Source organism: Artemia franciscana, chromosome 9 (assembly GCF_032884065.1).
Source record: "Artemia franciscana chromosome 9, ASM3288406v1, whole genome shotgun sequence".
NCBI classification, from domain to species: domain Eukaryota; kingdom Metazoa; phylum Arthropoda; class Branchiopoda; order Anostraca; family Artemiidae; genus Artemia; species Artemia franciscana.
The window spans coordinates 47,313,880-47,334,907 of NC_088871.1; the positions used below are offsets into that span (position 1 = coordinate 47,313,880).

General features: G+C 34.8%; 1 protein-coding gene across 2 annotated transcripts in view; it reads left to right on the forward strand.

Moving 5' to 3' along the window:
- LOC136031494 (myogenesis-regulating glycosidase-like) overlaps positions 1-21,028 on the forward strand; it is a 75,675-nt gene extending 54,647 nt beyond the window's left edge. For both annotated transcript variants that reach the window (XM_065711143.1, XM_065711144.1), the window contains 3 exons: positions 2,601-2,795; positions 9,760-10,095; positions 20,158-21,028. In XM_065711143.1, the coding sequence (XP_065567215.1) occupies positions 2,601-2,795; positions 9,760-10,095; positions 20,158-20,880 (1,254 nt within the window). In that variant the 3' untranslated portion in view covers positions 20,881-21,028. The remainder of the gene's footprint in view (positions 1-2,600; positions 2,796-9,759; positions 10,096-20,157) is intronic.

The following is a 21,028-nucleotide window of genomic DNA, read 5'->3' on the forward strand; positions in this document are numbered from 1 at the left end:
TTCTCCTCAATCGGAAAAACCTTGATATAATTCAAAAGAACGTTAAATTTCAGTTTTTGCACATAAAATTTTATAATTTCAATTTTGTCTCTAAATGTGTTTTATTTGTATTATTCTGGAAAATATATGGCAGTCTGCATTGTTATTTTTGTGTCAGTCAAAATAAACAAGACTTTAATTTTAATTTTTCGCTTTTCAAACTGCTGTTCATGGGAGAAAATTTTCTTTATAAGTACAAAGCAACTTACAACTATCTGTTATGGATCCCGGTGGAGGGGTCTGCCGCTCTTTCTACAAGCAATAGGTAATAATGGTGAAAATCCTCTGAATCGATTGCCAGTTAATTATTTGCAGTTAAACTCACAATATGAACTTTTGGATAATAAAAGTAACTGAAGTTCAAGCTGCAACAAAGTCATGAGAATTCGTAAAAAAAAATTGCCCATGATTCTGTCAGGAAAAATAAAAGATGAATAAAAATAAGACGTCTTAATAATTCTAGCCAGCGTTCGGGGAGTTTCCCTAATTTTTGGAAACTAGTTTTTCAGCAACTACTCTGCTAACTTAATATATTTTTCTGGCTTCAAACTGTGGGTTTTGCTGATTATAAGTGTTTTTTATGCTATACGATAATACCTTTTTCCCCTTCATTCCTTTCTATGTATTTGGATAAAACAGAATACTTTAAAAAAAAGGTTATATGAATGTCTATAACTTAAGAAATAGCTTTAAAAAATAGTCTTCTGAATTGAATGTCGTTTGACTATTTGCAGTTTTACTCACGTTACGGACTTTTCGACAAGAGAGTAATTAAGTCTCTAGTTGTAAAAAGACCAAAAAAGTCCTCAAAAGAATTTGCTTACGAAAATCTCAAGCAAAAATAGATAAAAAAAAATAAACAAAAAAGCGGGGTTTTCAGAATTCTAGCCAACGTTAGATAAACTCCGCTAATTTTTGACTAAAAACAGTTTTTTTGTTTTTTTTTTAAAGGGTTCAATATTAACTCACAAAACACTTTAAGTCGAGAGATCTCTACTGGTATGCGTAAATATAAGAGATATTACCAGAATTGTCCCCCCCCCCTTCACCGACGTGGTCTGTAAGTCTAAGTTGTGTTGCGAGAGTAGCACTTTGGTTTTGTCTTGTTTTTTGTTTCCTATTACCCTGATTTCAGCTTATTCCTAAAAAGTGGTAAGGGTCCAACCTCTGCGGTTTTACGGAAAATGTGGACCTTAGGCCAGATTGATGAATATGACTTTGTATTTTAGAAAGCTTCGTAGAGCTCTTGCCTAGGGGCCAAAAAGTTTGGGTTTTCCTTGTCCTTGAGCCAGAGCCTGTAGTGTGTGAAGTGATTTGGAGTTTTATAGCCTATGTGAGAGAGAACTATCTGAAGCTATGCAGCCAAGCTTTTGTTTCATCAAATCATGTTTCTGCTTTCGATTGGAAAGCTCCGTTCTAGCAGGCAGGCACCAGTTTCAAATTGAAGATGGACTAAAATCTGCAAGTTTTAAATATACCTGGGAGTTAACCGGCCCCACAGCCAATATATCTTCTTTGAGTGATAAATAGAAAACATTACAGAAATAAAAAAGTGAGGACCGAAAGTGCTGTCATCTATTGTTTTTACCCATTTCTATTCGTGATTTCAGCTGTTTATCATTCGGTTTTTCGTGCTTGGGATTACGGGAGAGAAATGGTATTAGATGCACCTCTTAAACTTTAAAAGTTCTCTCATTGCTAGTGAAATTAGAGTTTATCCTTTGCTCCTTTCTGAGGGATGATGTAAGAAACTTGGCCTACAGCGAAAAAGTCAACTTTTGAACTAAGACAGATATATTTTTTCTCGACGGCAATCGATAGCTCTTGATGAGCTGATCAAAGTATATGTCATCCATTTTTCGGTAGAAAAATTGCTTCATGAAGTATACCAGTTTGAAAGTTTAAAGGGGCTGACAACTTCAGTAGCAAGGTACACACTGAAAATATAATGGGCCGATACCAATTGTGAGACATATATGGGAGTTTTAAGCAACAGTCGGCTGTTAGCTCATAATCATCTTCCGCAATGAGGAATTCGTAACTATTGCTAGTCGGTGTACCTATTATTTGTTTCCGGTGTATTTGATGGTAAGACCAATTTGGTTCCAGCGGTAAGACATGTAGGGGACTTGTAAGTAATAATCAGCTGTTAGGCTACAATCATCTTCAGCGTTGAGAGGTTTGCAACTTTTGCTAGCTGCAATGAGGGGTTCGCAACTTTTGCGAGTTGGTGTGTCTAGTATTTATTTTAAGATCCTTACTGATTAACAATTTTAGCGTTTAATCGAAGCGAGGAAACAAAACCAAAGTGTTGCTCTCGCAATACTTCACTCGACGAAGCCGAACAGAGGTTGCCGCAACACCTCACGTTGCCCATGCAACGTAGATTTAGTTACAAGTTGTAATCAATTAGAACTTGGTATAGCATTAAGATTGAAGCATAATTTCTAGGATTTGAGAATTAGTCGTAACAAGGAGTTTCTATTCTAGATCTATCAATATATCTCACCAAGAAATTCACTTACTGTTTTCTGATATTTAAAAGCACCAGTATTTTGTAGGTTATTCGGGAGTTGTTACAAGATCCAGTTTGGAGATTTGACCTTATTTCAGCAAGTGGCAATTTAGTTGAAAGTCTGAGGAACTTCACAAATCGAATTTTATCAGTAGAATGGACCTCGCCTGGATATCTCATGCTCACTAGACCATGGGAAGCATTTGTTGGGGATCTTGAATTTGATACAAGCCAATTTGATGTATGTATCGCTGTTTAACAAATCTTTTTATGAGGCTCTAATATTAAATTAGACCAAATCCAAAAACAATTTATGATATGCAAGTTCCTAAAGACAAATGTCCTAATAGTCAAGCTACAGAGCCGTAGCTGACTAAAAATCTGCATACTCAAAAACTTTCCGCTTGTGTAGCGGCTTGAAATTTCCCACTAATTATGTTTTAAAAAGCCGTTTGTCTCTCCAAAAATAAAGCATAATACGACTGACTAACGAAAATGCATCACAGATGTCAACCAATTATATTTAAAATAAAATATAAAAATATATTTTACCGCTGAGCTACTGAGAAGCTGTTTTTTTTTTTTTTTCAACTTGCACTTGATCATCAGTTATAGTTACAGTGTGACTATAGTTGCAGTCACAGCTATAGTTAATCAGTTATAGTGTGACTATTTAACAGCTTTAAAATTTTACTTTAAAATTTAAAAGTACGATGGATTTCAGTTGGCATTATCACTCAAAAATATATTTTGTTCCTTATTTTCTCATTATCATTGTCCGTGCAAACTTCTGAGCAAGGTTTGGATTGATAAATGTACACTTTCTTTCGTTATGTGCTATATATATAGAAAAAGTTTTTTTTAAATTCAGACATGCTTGTCAAGTGTGTTTTTTCTTCTTAAATCATACGTAACACATGATGTGTTTTTATTTCTTGTAAAATTTCCTTTTAGAATATGAATCGTTTTTATTATATTCTAGTCTATTAATATAGTTTTTCGGTTTTAGAACAACTATATTAATATAGTTTAAGAACAACTGTTAAGAATCTGAGCTTAAAGCCGATCTAGAATAACTTTCCATGAGTTTTCGCGGATAAAGAAGGAGAGGAATGACTTTTCATTTGGGTTTATGTGTAAACGTATAAGGTTCATTAGTTTAACACTACCCACCACAAGCTACAAGTCTGAGAAATTCTTCAAGCCTGAGGATTGATAAATGTACACTTTCTTTCGTTATGTGCTGTATATAACAAAAAGTTCTTTAAAAATTCAGACATGCTTGTCAATTGTGCTTTTTCTTCTTAAATCATACGTACTACATGATGTGTTTTTATTTCTTGTAAAATTTCCTTTTAGAATATGAATCTTTTTTATTATTTTCTAGTCTTAAAAATTCTTAAAAAAAAACTCTTAAAAATTCAGACATGCTTGTCAAGCGTGTTTTTTCTTCTCAAATCATACGTACTACATGATGTGTTTTTATTTCTTGTAAAATTTCCTTTTAGAATATGAATCGTTTTTATTATATTCTAGTCTATTAATATAGTTTTTCGGTTTTAGAACAACTATATTAATATAGTTTAAGAACAACTGTTAAGAATCTGAGCTTAAAGCCGATCTAGAATAACTTTCCATGAGTTTTCGCGGATAAAGAAGGAGAGGAATGACTTTTCATTTGGGTTTATGTGTAAACGTATAAGGTTCATTAGTTTAACACTACCCACCACAAGCTACAAGTCTGAGAAATTCTTCAAGCCTGAGGATTGATAAATGTACACTTTCTTTCGTTATGTGCTGTATATAACAAAAAGTTCTTTAAAAATTCAGACATGCTTGTCAATTGTGCTTTTTCTTCTTAAATCATACGTACTACATGATGTGTTTTTATTTCTTGTAAAATTTCCTTTTAGAATATGAATCTTTTTTATTATTTTCTAGTCTTAAAAATTCTTTAAAAAAAAACTCTTAAAAATTCAGACATGCTTGTCAAGCGTGTTTTTTCTTCTCAAATCATACGTACTACATGATGTGTTTTTATTTCTTGTAAAATTTCCTTTTAGAATATGAATCGTTTTTATTATATTCTAGTCTATTAATATAGTTTTTCGGTTTTAGAACAACTATATTAATATAGTTTAAGAACAACTGTTAAGAATCTGAGCTTAAAGCCGATCTAGAATAACTTTCCATGAGTTTTCGCGAATAAAGAAGGAGAGGAATGACTTTTCATTTGGGTTTATGTGTAAACGTATAAGGTTCATTAGTTTAACACTACCCACCACAAGCTACAAGCCTGAGAAATTCTTCAAGCCTGAGGACTGATAAATGTACACTTTCTTTCGTTATGTGCTGTATATAACAAAAAGTTCTTTAAAAATTCAGACATGCTTGTCAAGTGTGTTTTTTCTTCTTAAATCATACGTAACACATGATGTGTCTTTATTTCTTGTAAAATTTCCTTTTAGAGTATGAATCTTTTTAATTATTTTCTAGTCTATTAATATAGTTATTCGGTTTTAGGTAAACTATATTAATATAGTTTAAGAACAACTAACATAGCTACGGCAGCTGGCATTTGTGCAAGAATTTTAGTCAGGAAGTTTTCTGAAGAAAATTCACTAGAAAATACACATGCAGAAAACAAATTTACTCTCTTCAATCAAATTCAACGTAAAACCAAACAAAAGATAACAAATTAGGGCTTATTGAAACAGCCTAGCCTATATCATTATATTAACTCCACCTGGTGTGTTGGACTAAAACCAAAATTTAAGAAAAAATTCAAGAAAAATGCAGAAAAGAGACTCCTTAGAATTCCTATCGACTCACAAACACCAATGGCACATTTTTACCTAGCTCATAAACAGGAAATTATCTCAACTCCGATTTCACCGACTATAGAAACGAATGTTCCAACATTAATTTGAAACAGAAGTAAACCAATTTGCCAGAAGCAAAGAATAATTAAAGCCAAATCTCTCCTTGGAAAGAATATGATGAGGAACCGGGCTGTTGGTGTAATACGATGTAAAATCCAGCTACCGATTAATATTGGGGACGTAAAATTTGGCTGCCGACTTAAAATAAGACTTTTTTCAGAAGGCAGTTAAACTTCTGGCAGTATAACTGTTATAAAAAACAAAAAAATCGTTACTATTTAAGAATACAAATATAAAATTAGTTATCTTATTTATGTTTCAAAAGGGAAACATAGTGAACGAGCCAAACATGGCTTGCCGATTTAAGCCCTATATCGAGGGGAGTAAAAAATTAGCTAGGAAAAAATCCTAGCAATCACTTATTATGGACATTGAAAATACTATCTTAAATAGTCCTTCCCTGGATTTCTATTTTTTTAAAACTTGTTTAATACTGATGGCTTCATCAAATAGTTCGTGGTAACGAACTGTAGTAAGGAGCGACCCGGCTCAATAGAAAACGAAACTCTAAAAAAACGTAGTTTTGATCCTAAAAGATACATCAAAAGAATCGAATTTTCATGCTTATTCTAAATATGTAAGTCTCATCAAATTTAATCTTTGTCATCGAAAGTTACGAGTCTGAGAAAATTTGCCTTATTTTGGAAAACAGGGGGAAACACCCCCTAAAAGTCACACCATCACATTCGGCGTATCTGAGAACCGTGTAGCAAAAATTTCAAGCTCCTATCTACAAAAATGTGGAATTTCATATTTTTTTGCCAGAAGAAAAATCATGGGAGCTTGTTTATTTGTTGTTTTTTTTGCTTTTTTTCTTTTCCCCAGGGGTTATCGTATTGAACAATCTAGAATGTCGCAAGAGGGCTCATTCTAACGAAATGAAAAGTTCTAGTGCCCTTTTTAAGTGACCAAAAAAGTCCCCTCTGCAATCCCTCACTCTTTACGCTAAAGTTTAACTCTTCGCCACAATTCTACTTTTTAAAACAATTAAAAGCCTTAGCGTAAAGAGCGAGGGATTGCGGAGGGGACAGCCCATTTCATATACGGAGTAATTTCTGTTCGTTTTAAGTTTTAATGTCGCTCCTTACTTTCAGTTAAAAAAAACTAGTTTTTTGTATTTAATTTATGTTACAAAACCAATGCAATTTGAAGTTATCTTAAACAAAAAATGCGGGGGGGGGGGCTGTGAATTCCATTAAGTTAGGTTCAAGTTTATAACATAATACTATGATAGTTAAATTCTATAGAACAGTATTTAGCCCATATATTTTTATATTTTCATTTCGAGACAAATGTGTGTTTTATTTTTCGTAACATCAACCAAAAAGAATTTGCTTGATCGATATTTTCATTGTTTTTTATTTTAAGTTTTATCCTTTTTCCTTTTGTGTTCTAGATTACTTCCGCTCTTTACGCTGAAGCCGCTGCCTAGTTTTATACAGGCAAAATATTAGTCGTGATTATTGTCTTTTTTTTTCTACTGACCACAGGCCAGCCGTTTTTTTTTCTCGAAATTTTTCTCTCTTTGTCTTGTTAATACAAATTAAAAACAGCATTTTTCAACAAAAAGTGAAGAGCAATAAAAAAAATTCAGAAAGGAATTATTTTGTAAATGAGGGGGTCTGCCCTGTCCTCAATCCCCTGCTCTTGACACGTAAGTCTTTCTTCCTCAATCCTCACTCTTCCCGCTAAACTCTTAACTTAAAAATGCTTCTTGTTCGAATTCAACAGCCCTTTTGTTTGAGCAGTCTTTCTTAAAGAATTGTAACAAAAATAAAACTTCAGCGTAAAGACTTATGAAATAAAAAAGTAAAAAATATGAAAGTAAAGTAATGTAAAAAATATGAAAGTAACTTATGAAAGTAAAGGTTTGTGAAATTGACAGCCCTTTCATATATACAGAACAATTTCTGTTTGTTACAGGTTTTACTGTTTCTTCTTACTTTCAGTTGAAAATGTTTTTTTTTTCAATTTAATGTCTGATCGTTTTCAAACCCTGCCAGGAAATCCCCTTCCCTTCCATGGAAAATTTTCTGTAAAAGTCTGCCCCCATGGAAAATCCCCCCAACCTAAACGAAATCAAACTTATAATTCCCAATTACAAACACTATTTCTGAACAATAGAGGAATTGCGTAATTTACAGCCCTTTCCCCGGGACTGTGGAGGATCATCCCCAAATTATCGTTATTAAACCTTTCAACTATGCTGAATCAAATGCCTACATTATAATTTTGATAAGACTTGACTTTCTGGAGGGTGTTTTTAATTTTTTCAAAAAACTCCAAGAATTTCTCAGGCTTGTAGCTTGTGGTGGGTAGTGTTAAACTAGTGAACCTTATATGTTTGGAATCAGCATTGAATGTCAATTCTTTTCGTATATCTTTGTTATAAAAATCTAATTTTCTAGAATTTCGGTTACTATTGAGCCAAATCACTCCTTACTTACGCTTCGCTACCCCGAACTGTTTGAAATGGGATACAAAAATAAAAAATGTAGCACAAAGAGCGAGGGATTGAGGGGAGAGCAGTCCCCCTTGTTTACAGAATAATTTCTGATCCTTTTTAAAATTTTCCCTGTAAATCTTCTTCCCTCCACCCTTGGAAAATCTTCCCTGGAAAATTACTTCTGAAAACTCCATAAAAAAACCCACATGTTTCCCAATAGTAAACACTATATGTAAATAATAGACAAATTATCCAACTTACAGCCCTTTCCCCAGGGACTATGGGGGGTCATATCATCCCCAATTCATAGTTATTACACCTTTAAACTCTGCTGAATCAAATGGTTACATCGCAATTTTGATCGGACTTGCCGTTTTTGGGGTTTTTTTTTCCATTAAAAAAAAAAATTCTTAGGCGTGTTCCTTTTGGTGGGTGGCATTAAACTAATGAACTTTATATATGTGGTATCAGCATAGAATCCGCCAGAGAATTTCCCCCCCCATATATAATTTATCGTAAAAAGTTCATCCCCGAAAACTTCCATCCCAATGGGAAATTTTTCCGTGTAGGAAATTCGTCCCCAGAAAATCTCCCCTATAAAAATTATTATATGTAAACAATGGGAAAATTTAATAACTTGCGGCCCTTCCTCCGGTGGTTCTGGGGGATTATATCATCTCCAATGACACAATTATTGTACCTTTCAACCATATTGAACAAAATGGTTATCTAAAATTTTGATCAGACGACTTTTGGGGAAAAGGACGTGAAAGGGGGGCTAGTAACTCTCCAATTTTCTAGTCACCTATAAGGGGCACTAAAACTTTTGATTTCCGTTCGAATGAGCCCTCTCACGATATTCTAGGATCATTGGTTTGATAGAATCACCCCTACTTGTGAACGATTCCGCCTGAAAAATTCTCCGTAGCGTTCTTATATCTGAAACTTAATTTTATTTCTGATCATTTTTCAAATCAGGCCAAAAATCCCCCCTTCGCACAAATTTTTTTTCGAAAATCCCCCCTCAAGTTGAAACTTAGTTCCATGGACAATTTTCCAATGGAAAACTTTTCCCACGGAAAATTCCACCATAGATATTTTTCCCGCAAGAAATCCCCCCCTGGGAAAAATCCTCCAAGCAATTCTAACCCTCTTAAAAATTTGTTATACTGTAAAATGCAAATCTTATTCTGCTCACCTTTTAAGAATTTATTATATGTCTCAGATATATCTCTTAAAAGTTAGTGTTCAACCTAACATACTAGGCTAGCATAATTCATTCCGTTTATAAGTTTCCTAATAAAATCTACAAATAAAAAGCAACTTGGGAAACATCTTGTTTCTTTCACCACAAAAAAAGAACAATATAAAAATTTTAGTGCAGATTATTTAATTTTTTTTACAATTTATAATTTATTAACGAGTTTTATTTATAAAACTCGTTAATTTATAATTAACGAGTCAAAATATCTTTGTAGTATTTTAATTATTTGTAAGAAGGTTAAACTCATTCTACTAATTTCATTTATTCTTTTAAAAAATAAAAAAAATTGTTGAAAAACTAGCAAAACTTTTGAAATCCACTTTAGAAATAGCAAATAAATCAAGTTAGACATTGCTCACTTTTCACATTAACTGGCTTTGAGAGTCACTTTGTTTTGCTTCAAATAAAGAAGAAAATTGTTCTTTAAAACTTCAATCCCTTGCTCTGGATGCTACAAAATTTACTCTCACCAGCCATTCGTAGTAACTTTGTAAATTAGTACTTTTGTAACTATCATTGCACTAACTCTTTTTTACTTACTACTTATTTCCAGGACCTAGAAGCAGCTTTTGAAATTATACACCGAAAAGGATTTAAGATAGCCGTTGGAACTAGCCCTTACTTTTCAACATTTAGTCAAAGCTACGAGGAAGGACTGATCGAATCAAATAGAAGTTTCTGGCTGAGTCAACCGCCAAGGGACGATGGTCCGCTTGTGCCATCCTTAGTGTCGAAAGATGATGATAATAGTCTTGTTGTCCTAGATCCTACGTATTTACCAGCAGCAAAATGGTTTTCTAAAAAACTTTCAAACTTAAAGAAGAAGTATACTGTCGATGCAGTAGTACTTGACCTTGGAACTACGGAGAGTTTACCGAAACATTTTCAGGTAATGCCGCTGCCAAATTTGAAACTTACTTATACATCTAAAGCACCGCCTTAATTGGTTTCGTAGCTTGTCTTGATTGGTCAAAACGAAAATAAGGGTTTTTGATCTTTAGGTAACAACATGAGTAAAGCAGATAGCGCTATTAACGGTTTAGCAGAATACCGTGCTATTTTTCTTATTTATCGTAGTGACTGTTTAACGGTCGGTATTTTTGTCGATTTAGAAGGTGAGGGAATCCTAGTCTCTTCTAATCCTCTTATATTTGCTAATGAGGTGGCTAATAAAGGGCAGGAAGGCATGGTTGTTTCTAATCGGTATATACTTAAATTTACAAAAGGTGTAATCTGTTCCTGGAATTTATGTATAAGCTCCCAAGGTTGAGGATCCTTACTATATCAATTAAGGCGGGACACCTTTCTAGAAAAAAAAGTCGAACCAACACACAAAATGTGCCCACAAACAAAATTACTGATGTTTATATGCTTATATTTTAAGCTGAAGAAAAAAAAATATATCCTATTGATAAAAAAAATCAAGTTTTAATCTGCTATCAGTTAGCTTATCGCTTTAAATTCGGTGCACACCCCCTAGGATCTGTAAATCGAAAGCTGGCAGAATTCACACATCCCTTGAACTATCCAGAGTTGGATAGAATCAGAAAGATATCAGTTTCATTTAAGATCCATTTATTATTAAAATGAAATAAAAATATAATAGTGGATAAAACCTTTATCTAAGGCAGTTAAAAAAAAACAAAAAAAACAACAAAATACTTGAGTAGCCTACCAACAAGGCTTTATCTAGGAAGGGGGTTTCACCGTTTTAACCCCCCCCCCCGAAATTTTTGTCCACTCGTGAAAACGTACTAAAATACATAGAAAAATATGTGATTTGTAATTTTTAACCCCCCCCCCCCCCCCCGAAGAAAATCCTGGATGTGCCTTTGGATACTAATGAAAGTCCGAGTGTTTTCTGCTTCGCATTTGAAAGCCTTTATCAACGGAAAAGAAACGAAAAAAATAACTAGATTGCTCAGTTAACGCATACTAGAAAAATTGCAGGCAGCGCAACAGCGCCGCCTAAGTAAAAAACGATGTTGGCACAATGTATTACTATTATTATTATTATTATTTTTTTTTTTTTTTTGTTTGTCTTTAGACCAAAGCAGGGAGTTGTCATAAAAACTTCAAAAAGGGCTCATTTGATTGGAAATTGAGAGGACTATTGCCCTTTTTATTCGTTGAAATTAATTGGAGGTTAAATCCCCCCCCACGCCCGTCATTTCCCCAAACGCTTCGAATCGAAATTTTAAAAGTTTTGATTTTGTTCTAAGCAGTTGAAAGGTCCGGAAGTTGAAAGCTTGAAATTATGTCTTTGAGGATAACAAATCCCCCCAGCCCTCAGGGCAAGGGTTGTATGTTCTGCCTTCGGGGCATATAATGTTTTTTATAAAAAGCTTGGTCAAACAAACTTCAGAAGGGAATCATTGGATAGGTAATCAGAAGCTCTAGTGCCCTTTTTAAGAGTCAAAGTGGTCAGATACCCCCCCCCCCCACACACACACACACATGTCGTGTTATCCCAAAATGTATCTATATAGACATTTTGAAATAACCCTTTTATTCAAAATAGTCTAAATACCATATAACAAGGCTTTTGGGGTTGAATTTAACCCCTATAGCCTGGGAGCAAGAGTATTAATCTATGCCAAGGGGCATTTAAGGTTTTATGGAAGGGATGGTTGCATAAAATATACAGGAGTCTCATTAAGTCAAAAATTGGAAGTTCTAGTTCTCTTTGAAGTCAAAAGTGCTTGAGCGTAGCAAGTCACCCCTCCTCCGACTACTCCTCTTCACCAAACGAATCTGATTAAAATTGTGAGATAGCAGTTTCGTTCAAAATAGCCCAAAGATCATATAACAATGTCCCTAGGGTTGATACAACCCCCCCCCTCCTAGTGCCCTGAGGATAGGGTTATAAGTCGTGCCCTGGGTGTATATAAGGCTTTTATGAAATGAGTGGTCGTACAAAACTCAGACGGGGCCCATTTGATTTGAAATTAGAAATTATAGTGCCCTTTTTAAGAGTCAAAGTGATTTGAGAGCAACCAATCCCTCCCCCTACGCTCATAATTTCCCAAAGGATATCCAATTAAAATTTGGAGATATAAATTTTGTTCAATGTAGGTGAAGAGTCAAGAGAGTTCTTCGAGGAACGCACCCCTGCCCTAACAGCCATCAGGGCAAGGGTTTTAGGTTATGCCCCAGGGGCATATTTGTTTTTTTATAGAAAGAATCGTATATACTTCAGAGGGACTCATTGCATTGGTAATCTGAATTTCTAGCCCCTTTTTAAGAGTCAAAGTGATCAGAGAGCAGCTACCTGCTACCTCAGAAGTATATGAATATACAGGTTATTACAAGAGCAAATCGACAATATAATAGTAATTGCTAATTGTATTAAGTTGAGTAGTTATACTACTGCTGTGACTCCTATTACAACTATAGCTAAGGGTATTAAGGTGAAATTTTCAGAGGATATTTCAGAAAATTTCTTTTGTATATGTTCTGTTGTATATATGATGGCAACCTAACATCCGTGTCTAGGTTGTCAGAAGGGCTTATCAGCAATATCTTAGGAAAAGTTTCGTGTGTGAAATTAAAACTTAAAGCGATTGTTGTGGGGGATGTTGAACTAACTAAAAGACTATATTTGCATCTTAATACTACTACTTTTAATCCTGCAACTACTACTACTACTACTACCACTGCTGCTATTAAGGCTAAGACTACTATTATTAACTCTGCTATTACTGTTACTACTATAACTACTGGTGCTACTACTACTAAACGTAAGGGTATTAAGGCAAAAACTTTGGGCAATCAAACAGTTCGTGGTAACGAACTGTAGTAAGGAGCGTCCCGGCTCAATAGTAAACGAAACTCTAAAAAACGGAATTTTGATGCTAAAAGATACATCAAAAGAATCGAATTTTCACGCTGATTCTAAATATATCAGTTTCAATTAATTTAGTCTTTGTCATCAAAAGTTACGAGCCTGAGAAAATTTGCCTTATATTGGAAAATAGGGGAAAACATCCCCTAAAAGTCATAGAATCTTAACGAAAATCACACCATCGCATTCGGCGTATCAGAGAGCCCTATAGCAAAAATTTCAATCTCCTATCTAAAAAAAATATGTAATTTCGTATTTTTTGCCAGAAGACAAATCACGGGTGCGTGTTTTTTTTTTTTTTTTTTTTTTTTTTTTCAGGGGTCATCGTATCGACCAAGTGGTCCTAGTGTCGCAAGAGGGCTCATTCTTACGGAAATGAAAAGTTCTAGTTCCCTTTTTAAGTGATCAAAAAATGGGAGGGCACCTAGGCCCCCCCCACGCTCATTTTTTTCCAAAAGTCAACGGATTAAAATTTTGAGATAGCCATTTTGTTCCGCATAGTCGAAAACCATAATAACTATGTCTTCGGGAACGACTTACTCCCCCACAATCCCTGGGGGAGGGGCTGCAAGTTACAAACTTTTACCAGTGTATACATATAGTAATGGTTATTGGGAAGTGTACAGACGTTTTCAGGGGGATTTTTTTGGTTGGGGGGGGGTGATGGGAGGGGGCTCTGTGGGAGGATCTTTCCTTAGAGGAATATGTCACGGGGGAAGAAAATTCAATGAAAAGGGCGCAGGATTTTCTAGCATTACTATAAAAAAACAATGAAAAAATAAACATGAAAACGTTTTCAAACAGTTCGTGGTAACGGACTGTAGTAAGGAGCGACCCGGCTCAATAGTAACCAAAACTTTTAAAAATTGAATTTTGATATCAATAGCTACATCAAAAGAATCGAATTTTAATGCTGATTTTAAATATATAAGTTTCATCAAGTTTACTCTTACCCATCAAAAGTTACGAGCCTGAGAAAATTTGCCTTATTTAGGAAAATAGGGGGAAACGCCCAACAAAAATCGTAGGATTTTAACCAAAATGACACCATCAGATTCAGCGTATCAGAGAACTCTACTGTAGAAGTTTCAAGCTCCTATCTACAAAAATGTGGAATTTTGTATTTTTTGCCAGAAGACAAATCACGGGTGCGTTTTTTTTTCCCCAGGGGTCATCGTATCGACCAAGTGGTCCTAGAATGTCGCAAGAGGGCTCATTCTAACGGAAATGAAAAGTTCTAGTGCCCTTTTTAAGTGACCAAAAAAATTGGAGGGCATATACGCCCCCTCCCACGCTTTTTTTCCCAAAGTCAACGGATCAAAATTTTGAGATAGCCATTTTGTTCAGCATAGTCGAAAACCATAATAACTATGTCTTTGGGGATGACTTACTCCCCCACAATCCCTGGGGGAGGGGCTGCAAGTTACAAACTTTGACCAGTGTTTACATATAGTAATGGTTATTGGGAAGTGTACAGACGTTTTCAGGAGGATTTTATTTTGTTTGAGGCTGGGACTGAGGAGAGAGGGCTATGTTGGAGGATCTTTCCTTGGAAGAATCTGTCATGGGGGAAGAAAAATTCAATGAAAAGGGCGCAGGATTATCTAGCATTATTGTAAGAAAACAATGAAAAATAAACATGAAAACGTTTTTTCAAATGAAAGGAAGAAGTAGCATTGAAACTTAAAACGAACAGAGATTATTACGCATATGAGGGGTTCTAAAAATACTTTAGCATAAAGAGCGAGGAATTTAGGAGGAGATAAATACCTTGCTCTTTATGCAAAAGTATTTTTAGTAATTTCAACTATTTATTCTACGGCCTTTCTGATTCAGGAATCATTCTTAAAGAATTGGGACAAAACTTACGATTTAGTGTAAAGAGCGAGGTATTAACGAGGGTACAAACCCCCTCGTATACATAATAAAAATATAAGGTTAGGAAAGTTTTCAACGTAAGTTAATTCTTAAGTTACGTACATTTTTTACTAATAAAAAGTTTCGTTAAAAATTAAAAGTTCTAGTTGCCTTTTTAAGTAACCGAAAAATTGGAGGGCAACTAGGCCTCCTTCTCCACCCCTTATTTCTCAAAATCGTCTGATCAAAACTAAAAGAAAGCCATTTAGCCAAAAAAGAATTAATATACAAATTTCATTTTAATAATTTATGTGCGAAGAGCCAAAACCAAACATGCATTAATTCAAAAACGTTCAGAAATTAAATAAAAACTAATTTTTTTTAGCTGAAAGTAAGGAGCGACGTTAAAACTTAAAAAGAACAGAAATTACTCCGTATATGAAATGGGTTGTCCCCTTCGCAATCCCTCGCTCTTTACGCTAAAGTTTGACTCTTTGCCACAATTCTAATTTTTAAAACAATTAAAAGCTTTTAAAACAATTATTACGCATATGAGGGGTTCTAAAAATACTTTAGCATAAAGAGCGAGGTATTTAGGAGGAGATAAATACCTCGCTCCTTATGTTAAAGTATTTTTAGTAGTTTCAACTATTTATTCTAAGGCCTTTTTGATTCAGGGGTCATTCTTAAAGAATTGGGACAAAACTTACGATTTAGTGTAAAGAGCGAGGTATTAACAAGGGTACAAACCCCCTCGTACACATAATAAAAATATAAGAATATAAAAGTTTGTTACGTAAGTTAATTCTTAAGTTACACATATTTTTTACTAATAAAAACGTTCGTTAAAAATTAAAAGTTCTAGTAGCCTTTTTAAGTAACCGAAAAATTGGAAGGCAGCTAGGCCTCCTTCCCCACCCCTTATTTCTTAAAATCGTCTGATCAAAACTAAGAGAAAGCCATTTAGCAAAAAAAAATAATATACAAATTTCATTTCAATTATTTATGTGCGGAGAGCCAAAATCAAACATGTATTAATTCAAAAACGTTCAGAAATTAAATTAAAAAAAAACTATTTTTTTTAACTGAAAGTAAGGAGCGACATTAAAACTTAAAACGAACAGAAATTAGTCCGTATATGAAATGGGTTGTCCCCTTCGCAATCCCTCGTTCTTTACGCTAAAGTTTGACTCTTTGCCACAATTCTAATTTTTAAAACAATTAAAAGCTTTAGCGTAAAGAGCGGGGCGTTCATGAGGAGGCAGCCCCTTTCATATACGAAGTAATTTCTTTTCGTTTTAAGTTTTAATGTCGCTCCTTACTTTCCTTTAAAAAAACTTTTTTTTTTATATTTAATTTCTGAATGTTTTTGAATCAGTGCATGTTTTGATTTTGGCTCTCCGCAGATGAATAATTGAAACGAAATTTGCATATTTATATTTTTTGGCTAAAAGGCTTTCTCATAGTTTAGATCGAATGATTTTGAGTAACAAAGGGGCGGGGGAGGAGGCCTAGCTGCCCTCCGATTTTTTGGTTACTTAAAAAGGCAACTAGAACTTTTAATTTTTTACGAATGTTTTCATTAGCAAAAGATATACGTAACTTATAAATTAGCTTACGTAACGAACTTCTGTATTCTCATGTTTTTATTACGTATATGAGGGGGTTCACCCCCTCGTCAGTACCTCGCTCTTTACACTAAAGCTTAAGGTTTGTCCCAATTTCTTAAGAATGATCCCTGGATCACAAAAGCCGTAGAATAAATAGTTGAAATTACTAAGAATACTTTAGCGTAAAGAGCGAGGTATTAGGAGGAGGTGAGCCCATCATATGCATAATAATTTCTGTTCGTTTTAAGTTTTAGTGCTGCTTCTTACTTGCAGTTGAAAAAACTTTTTTATATTTATTTTTTCATTGTTTATTTTTAAATAAACTAGAATATCCTGCGCTCCCTTCATGGAAATTCCCCCCCCCATGAAAAATTCCTCCAAGGAAAGTTCCCCCAACATATCCCCCTCTTCTCAACCCCTCCCCACCCAAAAAAACCCCTGAAAACGTCTGTACACTTCCAAATAACCTTTACTATATGTAAGCACTGGTCAAAGTTTGTAATTTGTAGCCCCTCCTATGAGGACTATGGGGGAGTAAGTCGCCCCCAAAGACATAGTTATAAGGTTTTTTGACTACGTTGGATAAAATGGCTATCTCAGAATTTTGATCCGGCGACTTTGGGAAAATAATTAGCGTGAGAGGGGGCCTAGGTGCCCTCCAATTTTTTGGTCACTTAAACAGGGCACTAGAACTTTTCATTTCCGTTAGAATGAGCCCTCTTGCAAGATTCTAGGACGACTGGGTCGATACGATCACCCCTGGGAAAAAAAAAAAACAACCCAAACAAATAAACACGCATCCGTGATCTGCGTTCTGGCAGAAAATACAAATTCCACATTTTTGTAGATAGGAGCTTGAAACTCCTACAATAGGGTTGTCTGATACGCTGAATCTGACGGTGCGATTTTCGTTAAGATTCTATGACTTTTAGGGGGTGTTTCCCCCTATAAACTCAGAGAACATTTTTTAGGGGAAAGGGCAATGGGTTTTTATGAAAGGCCTTTGCCCTTTATAAAAACCTATTATTCAACCTATGACTACAAACACTACTAACAACTCACTGCACTACCAAGCCGACTGAGGCCAGCACAGCTACGCGCGGCTGTAATCCATCCCAATCTATTCAACACTTCTCTCTTTACGCCCGACTACCACTCAAAAAAAGTTCAAATTCCTTTAAAACGCTTCTTACAGCTTCTTCCCATTCCATTTGAAGATGTAAGAAGATTGAATTTGTAGGGCATCTCAAGATTTCTCTAATTATAGCCCTACAAAGTAGGATCGATCGTAGTTTTGGCTGAATCCAGTTCTGGCTATTTGCTGAACCTCCCTTGTGAATGGGTTTATAAATACATTACTCCTACGATTGTTGTTAGGTGGAATAGTTTCTATGCTGAATCGGCCTTTAAGTTGAAGAATTTCTATCAATAAATTTTAAAGACTGACATTTTCCTTGGATATCATTCTCAGGAAGAAGCAGAACTAAGGCTTACAAACCTAATGTTTTCGTACTGATATATTGTTTGTAAAACTAAGTTTCCTTTCTGGCATCCAAGACTTTATTTCCCTGAGTGAAAAAAGGGTATGCGAAATTTTTTTGAAAAAGATTAATATCTTGAGAACCAAGTTAAACCGAATTAATTTGCAATTAAACTGAAAGCGAATATGAGAACTGGTTATCTTTGTACAAGATCTCCCTTGCAAATTAGCTATGACAATTGTTCAATTCATCCCTTTTTCTGACCGAACACCGTATGACAAAATTTCAACTTCATTACATTTATTAGATTTCTGGAGTCGCATCTCATTATCAGATTTCACAATAAATATTGTGACACAACTTCTTTTTTTAGGACATGAAGCATTTTGGCTATTTATATAGCGGGAAACTATAAGCAATGAATTTTGTTTTCCAACGCATAGTTGAAGCTTCTGCTCTGTGATTCCTTAGATATTTCCGCTAGGACATATTCCGTGGGGTCATTAGAAGCTCATGAACTAAGTACCGTGCACTGAATTTAGTGGAGTAAACTATTAGGGACAAAAAGCATATTAAGAACTTATTTAGAAGCAAAACAGGTCACACTGATCGTTAGAACTTATTTAGCTGAAGGAGATGGGCCTTAAATCTTGGTTTGCCAAAAATACAACACCTTCTGAAATACCGCAGACAATTTATAAGCGTTGCATGGATAAAATGAAGCTAGAAAGCTGAAGCCCTCAGAGGACTATCTAATTGCAAAAAAATTGTCCTATGTAGGACAGATAAATTTGGTAATTTGCTAATTTCATTATTCTTTTTAGTATTTTGACAAAGAAAGGCTTAACAATCATACATTTGCTAATTTAAAATATAGATGCGTGCAGTGGCACCAGTTGTGGGGGTATCTGCCTTCCTAGGTTTCGATATATACTTTTTTTTTATTTCATCGAAAAATACCCTTTTTTGGTATTTTCATTATTAAAAAACTTGCCCCCCCCCACTTCATGTTTTTATAAATACATCTTACCCACCCCACAACGTTTCCGTGAATTGGCGCCACTAGATTCGCATAACTTAAAGTTCTTTACTAAGCTGCCTTTTTAAAAAAAAATTCCTACAGAATTCTAATTATTAGCGAAACGTGTGCAGAATGCAGCTGGAAGATGGAACAGCTGGAAGATGATGAGGTAATATTAAAGAAAACTTGCTTGAAAATATTTTTATTGGAGGCAAACCACTTAAAATAGACTTAAAATATGATTAAAAATAAACGAAAAATATAAATCTTAAAATTGAAAAGATTCTTATGCAAAACACGGTATTCCACTTTAAATCATAACTCGTTTGATATATGGAAATGACTTCTGTTCGTTTTAAGGTAGCTCCTTATTTACATTTGAAAACAATTGTTTTTATTTAATTTTTAATAAAGCGCAAGACAGGGCTAACAACACCCTTTAGAAAGTTAAGGCTGCGATAATATGATCTTGTTTTTGGTAATTGCGACTGACTTTAAGTTTGCCTTTATCGTTCATTTTGATCTGCGTTTGCTTTAAGATGTATTTTACTCTTTTATAACAGTATCTGTTAATTATGTGTTTGGTGTGATTATTCGTTTTAATTTCTGTTCGTCTCTGGTTTCATCTATTCATTAATAGTAATTTATGTTCAATTTAAGTTTAATTATTAAATGAATTTATTTCTGCTCGAGTTAGGTTTTAACATGAGTCTTTAATTTCTCTTAAATTTATTTGAAAAAACTTTTTAAAATCAGTTTTAAAAAATCCGATTTGAAAGCGAGTGGAGATATGCAATTTGTCAGTGAGTTTTTTACTAACCAAAAGTCCTGAGTACAGGGCCGTATGCAGGATTATTTCGGGGGGGGGGAGGTACACAAGGTTTTTTTTCTGGGGTGGGGGTGGGGGGTTCAAAATACTTTAACACACGCATCAAAAAATTGTTTACGTTCATTTTTGTTACGTTTTTATGAGTCGGGCAAACATTTTTTTTTTCGGGGGGGGGGGTCAAACCCCCTAACAGCCCCCCCCCCCCATCTGGATATGACCTTGCCCGAGTAGATCGTTATTTGGTTAGTTTGAATAGAATACTGATAAATTATTCTTATATTCATTACCTTCAATCAATTTTTTTTCTAGTTGGAAGTGGACACAGTGGATCCTTCGAAGCTTACAACCTATTTCTTAAAGGCAGTTAGATCAACGTTGCCAACTGTCCTTGCAACATCAAGCGCAATTGAAATGCCGAAATTGCCCACTTTTGTCATTACACCTAAAGCAGCACCGACATGGGATGGTCTTCAAACAACTTTACCATCTGTCCTTACATTATCAATACTTGGGTATCCATTTATTATTTGTCCACCCGTTGGGGGAAATGTTTCCCCAGGGGAGTCCACTGCTTCAAAGGAGCTTTACATTAGATGGCTGGAATTCAACACGTTTCTGCCGGTGATACAGTATAAAATACTTCCATTTGATTATGACGATGAAACTATGGAAATAGCGGAAAAACTGGCAACACTACGGAAAACTCTTGTGATGCCTATCATTCGAAAAATAGCAGACGAATCTGTCCTATCAGCAGCACCGATCATCCGTCCCATTTGGTTCCTGGATTCCGAGGACCCAGAATGTTTTTCAGATGAAACTAATGATCAATTTTTAATTGGTGATAAAATATTAGTTGCACCAATCCTAACACCCGAAACGTTTGAACGGGATATTTACCTCCCTAGAGGTGTGTGGAAGGATGGAATGGATGGCAGCTTGCGAAAAGGGGGACGATGGTTAAATGGATATAAAGTTAACCTAAGACAAATTCCATATTTTATTAGAATGCCAGACGGAACACGACTCTGAGAGCGTACTTTCTTCTTTTTTTACGAACCCAGTGAACCGTTAAGGATGTGCTTTCATTTAGTAGTCTTTTTTTAAAGAGAGTAGCAAAATTAGTCGTCTAGTTGAAACTGAATATTTACTTCTTAAGCAATAAAATTAATTTTACGTA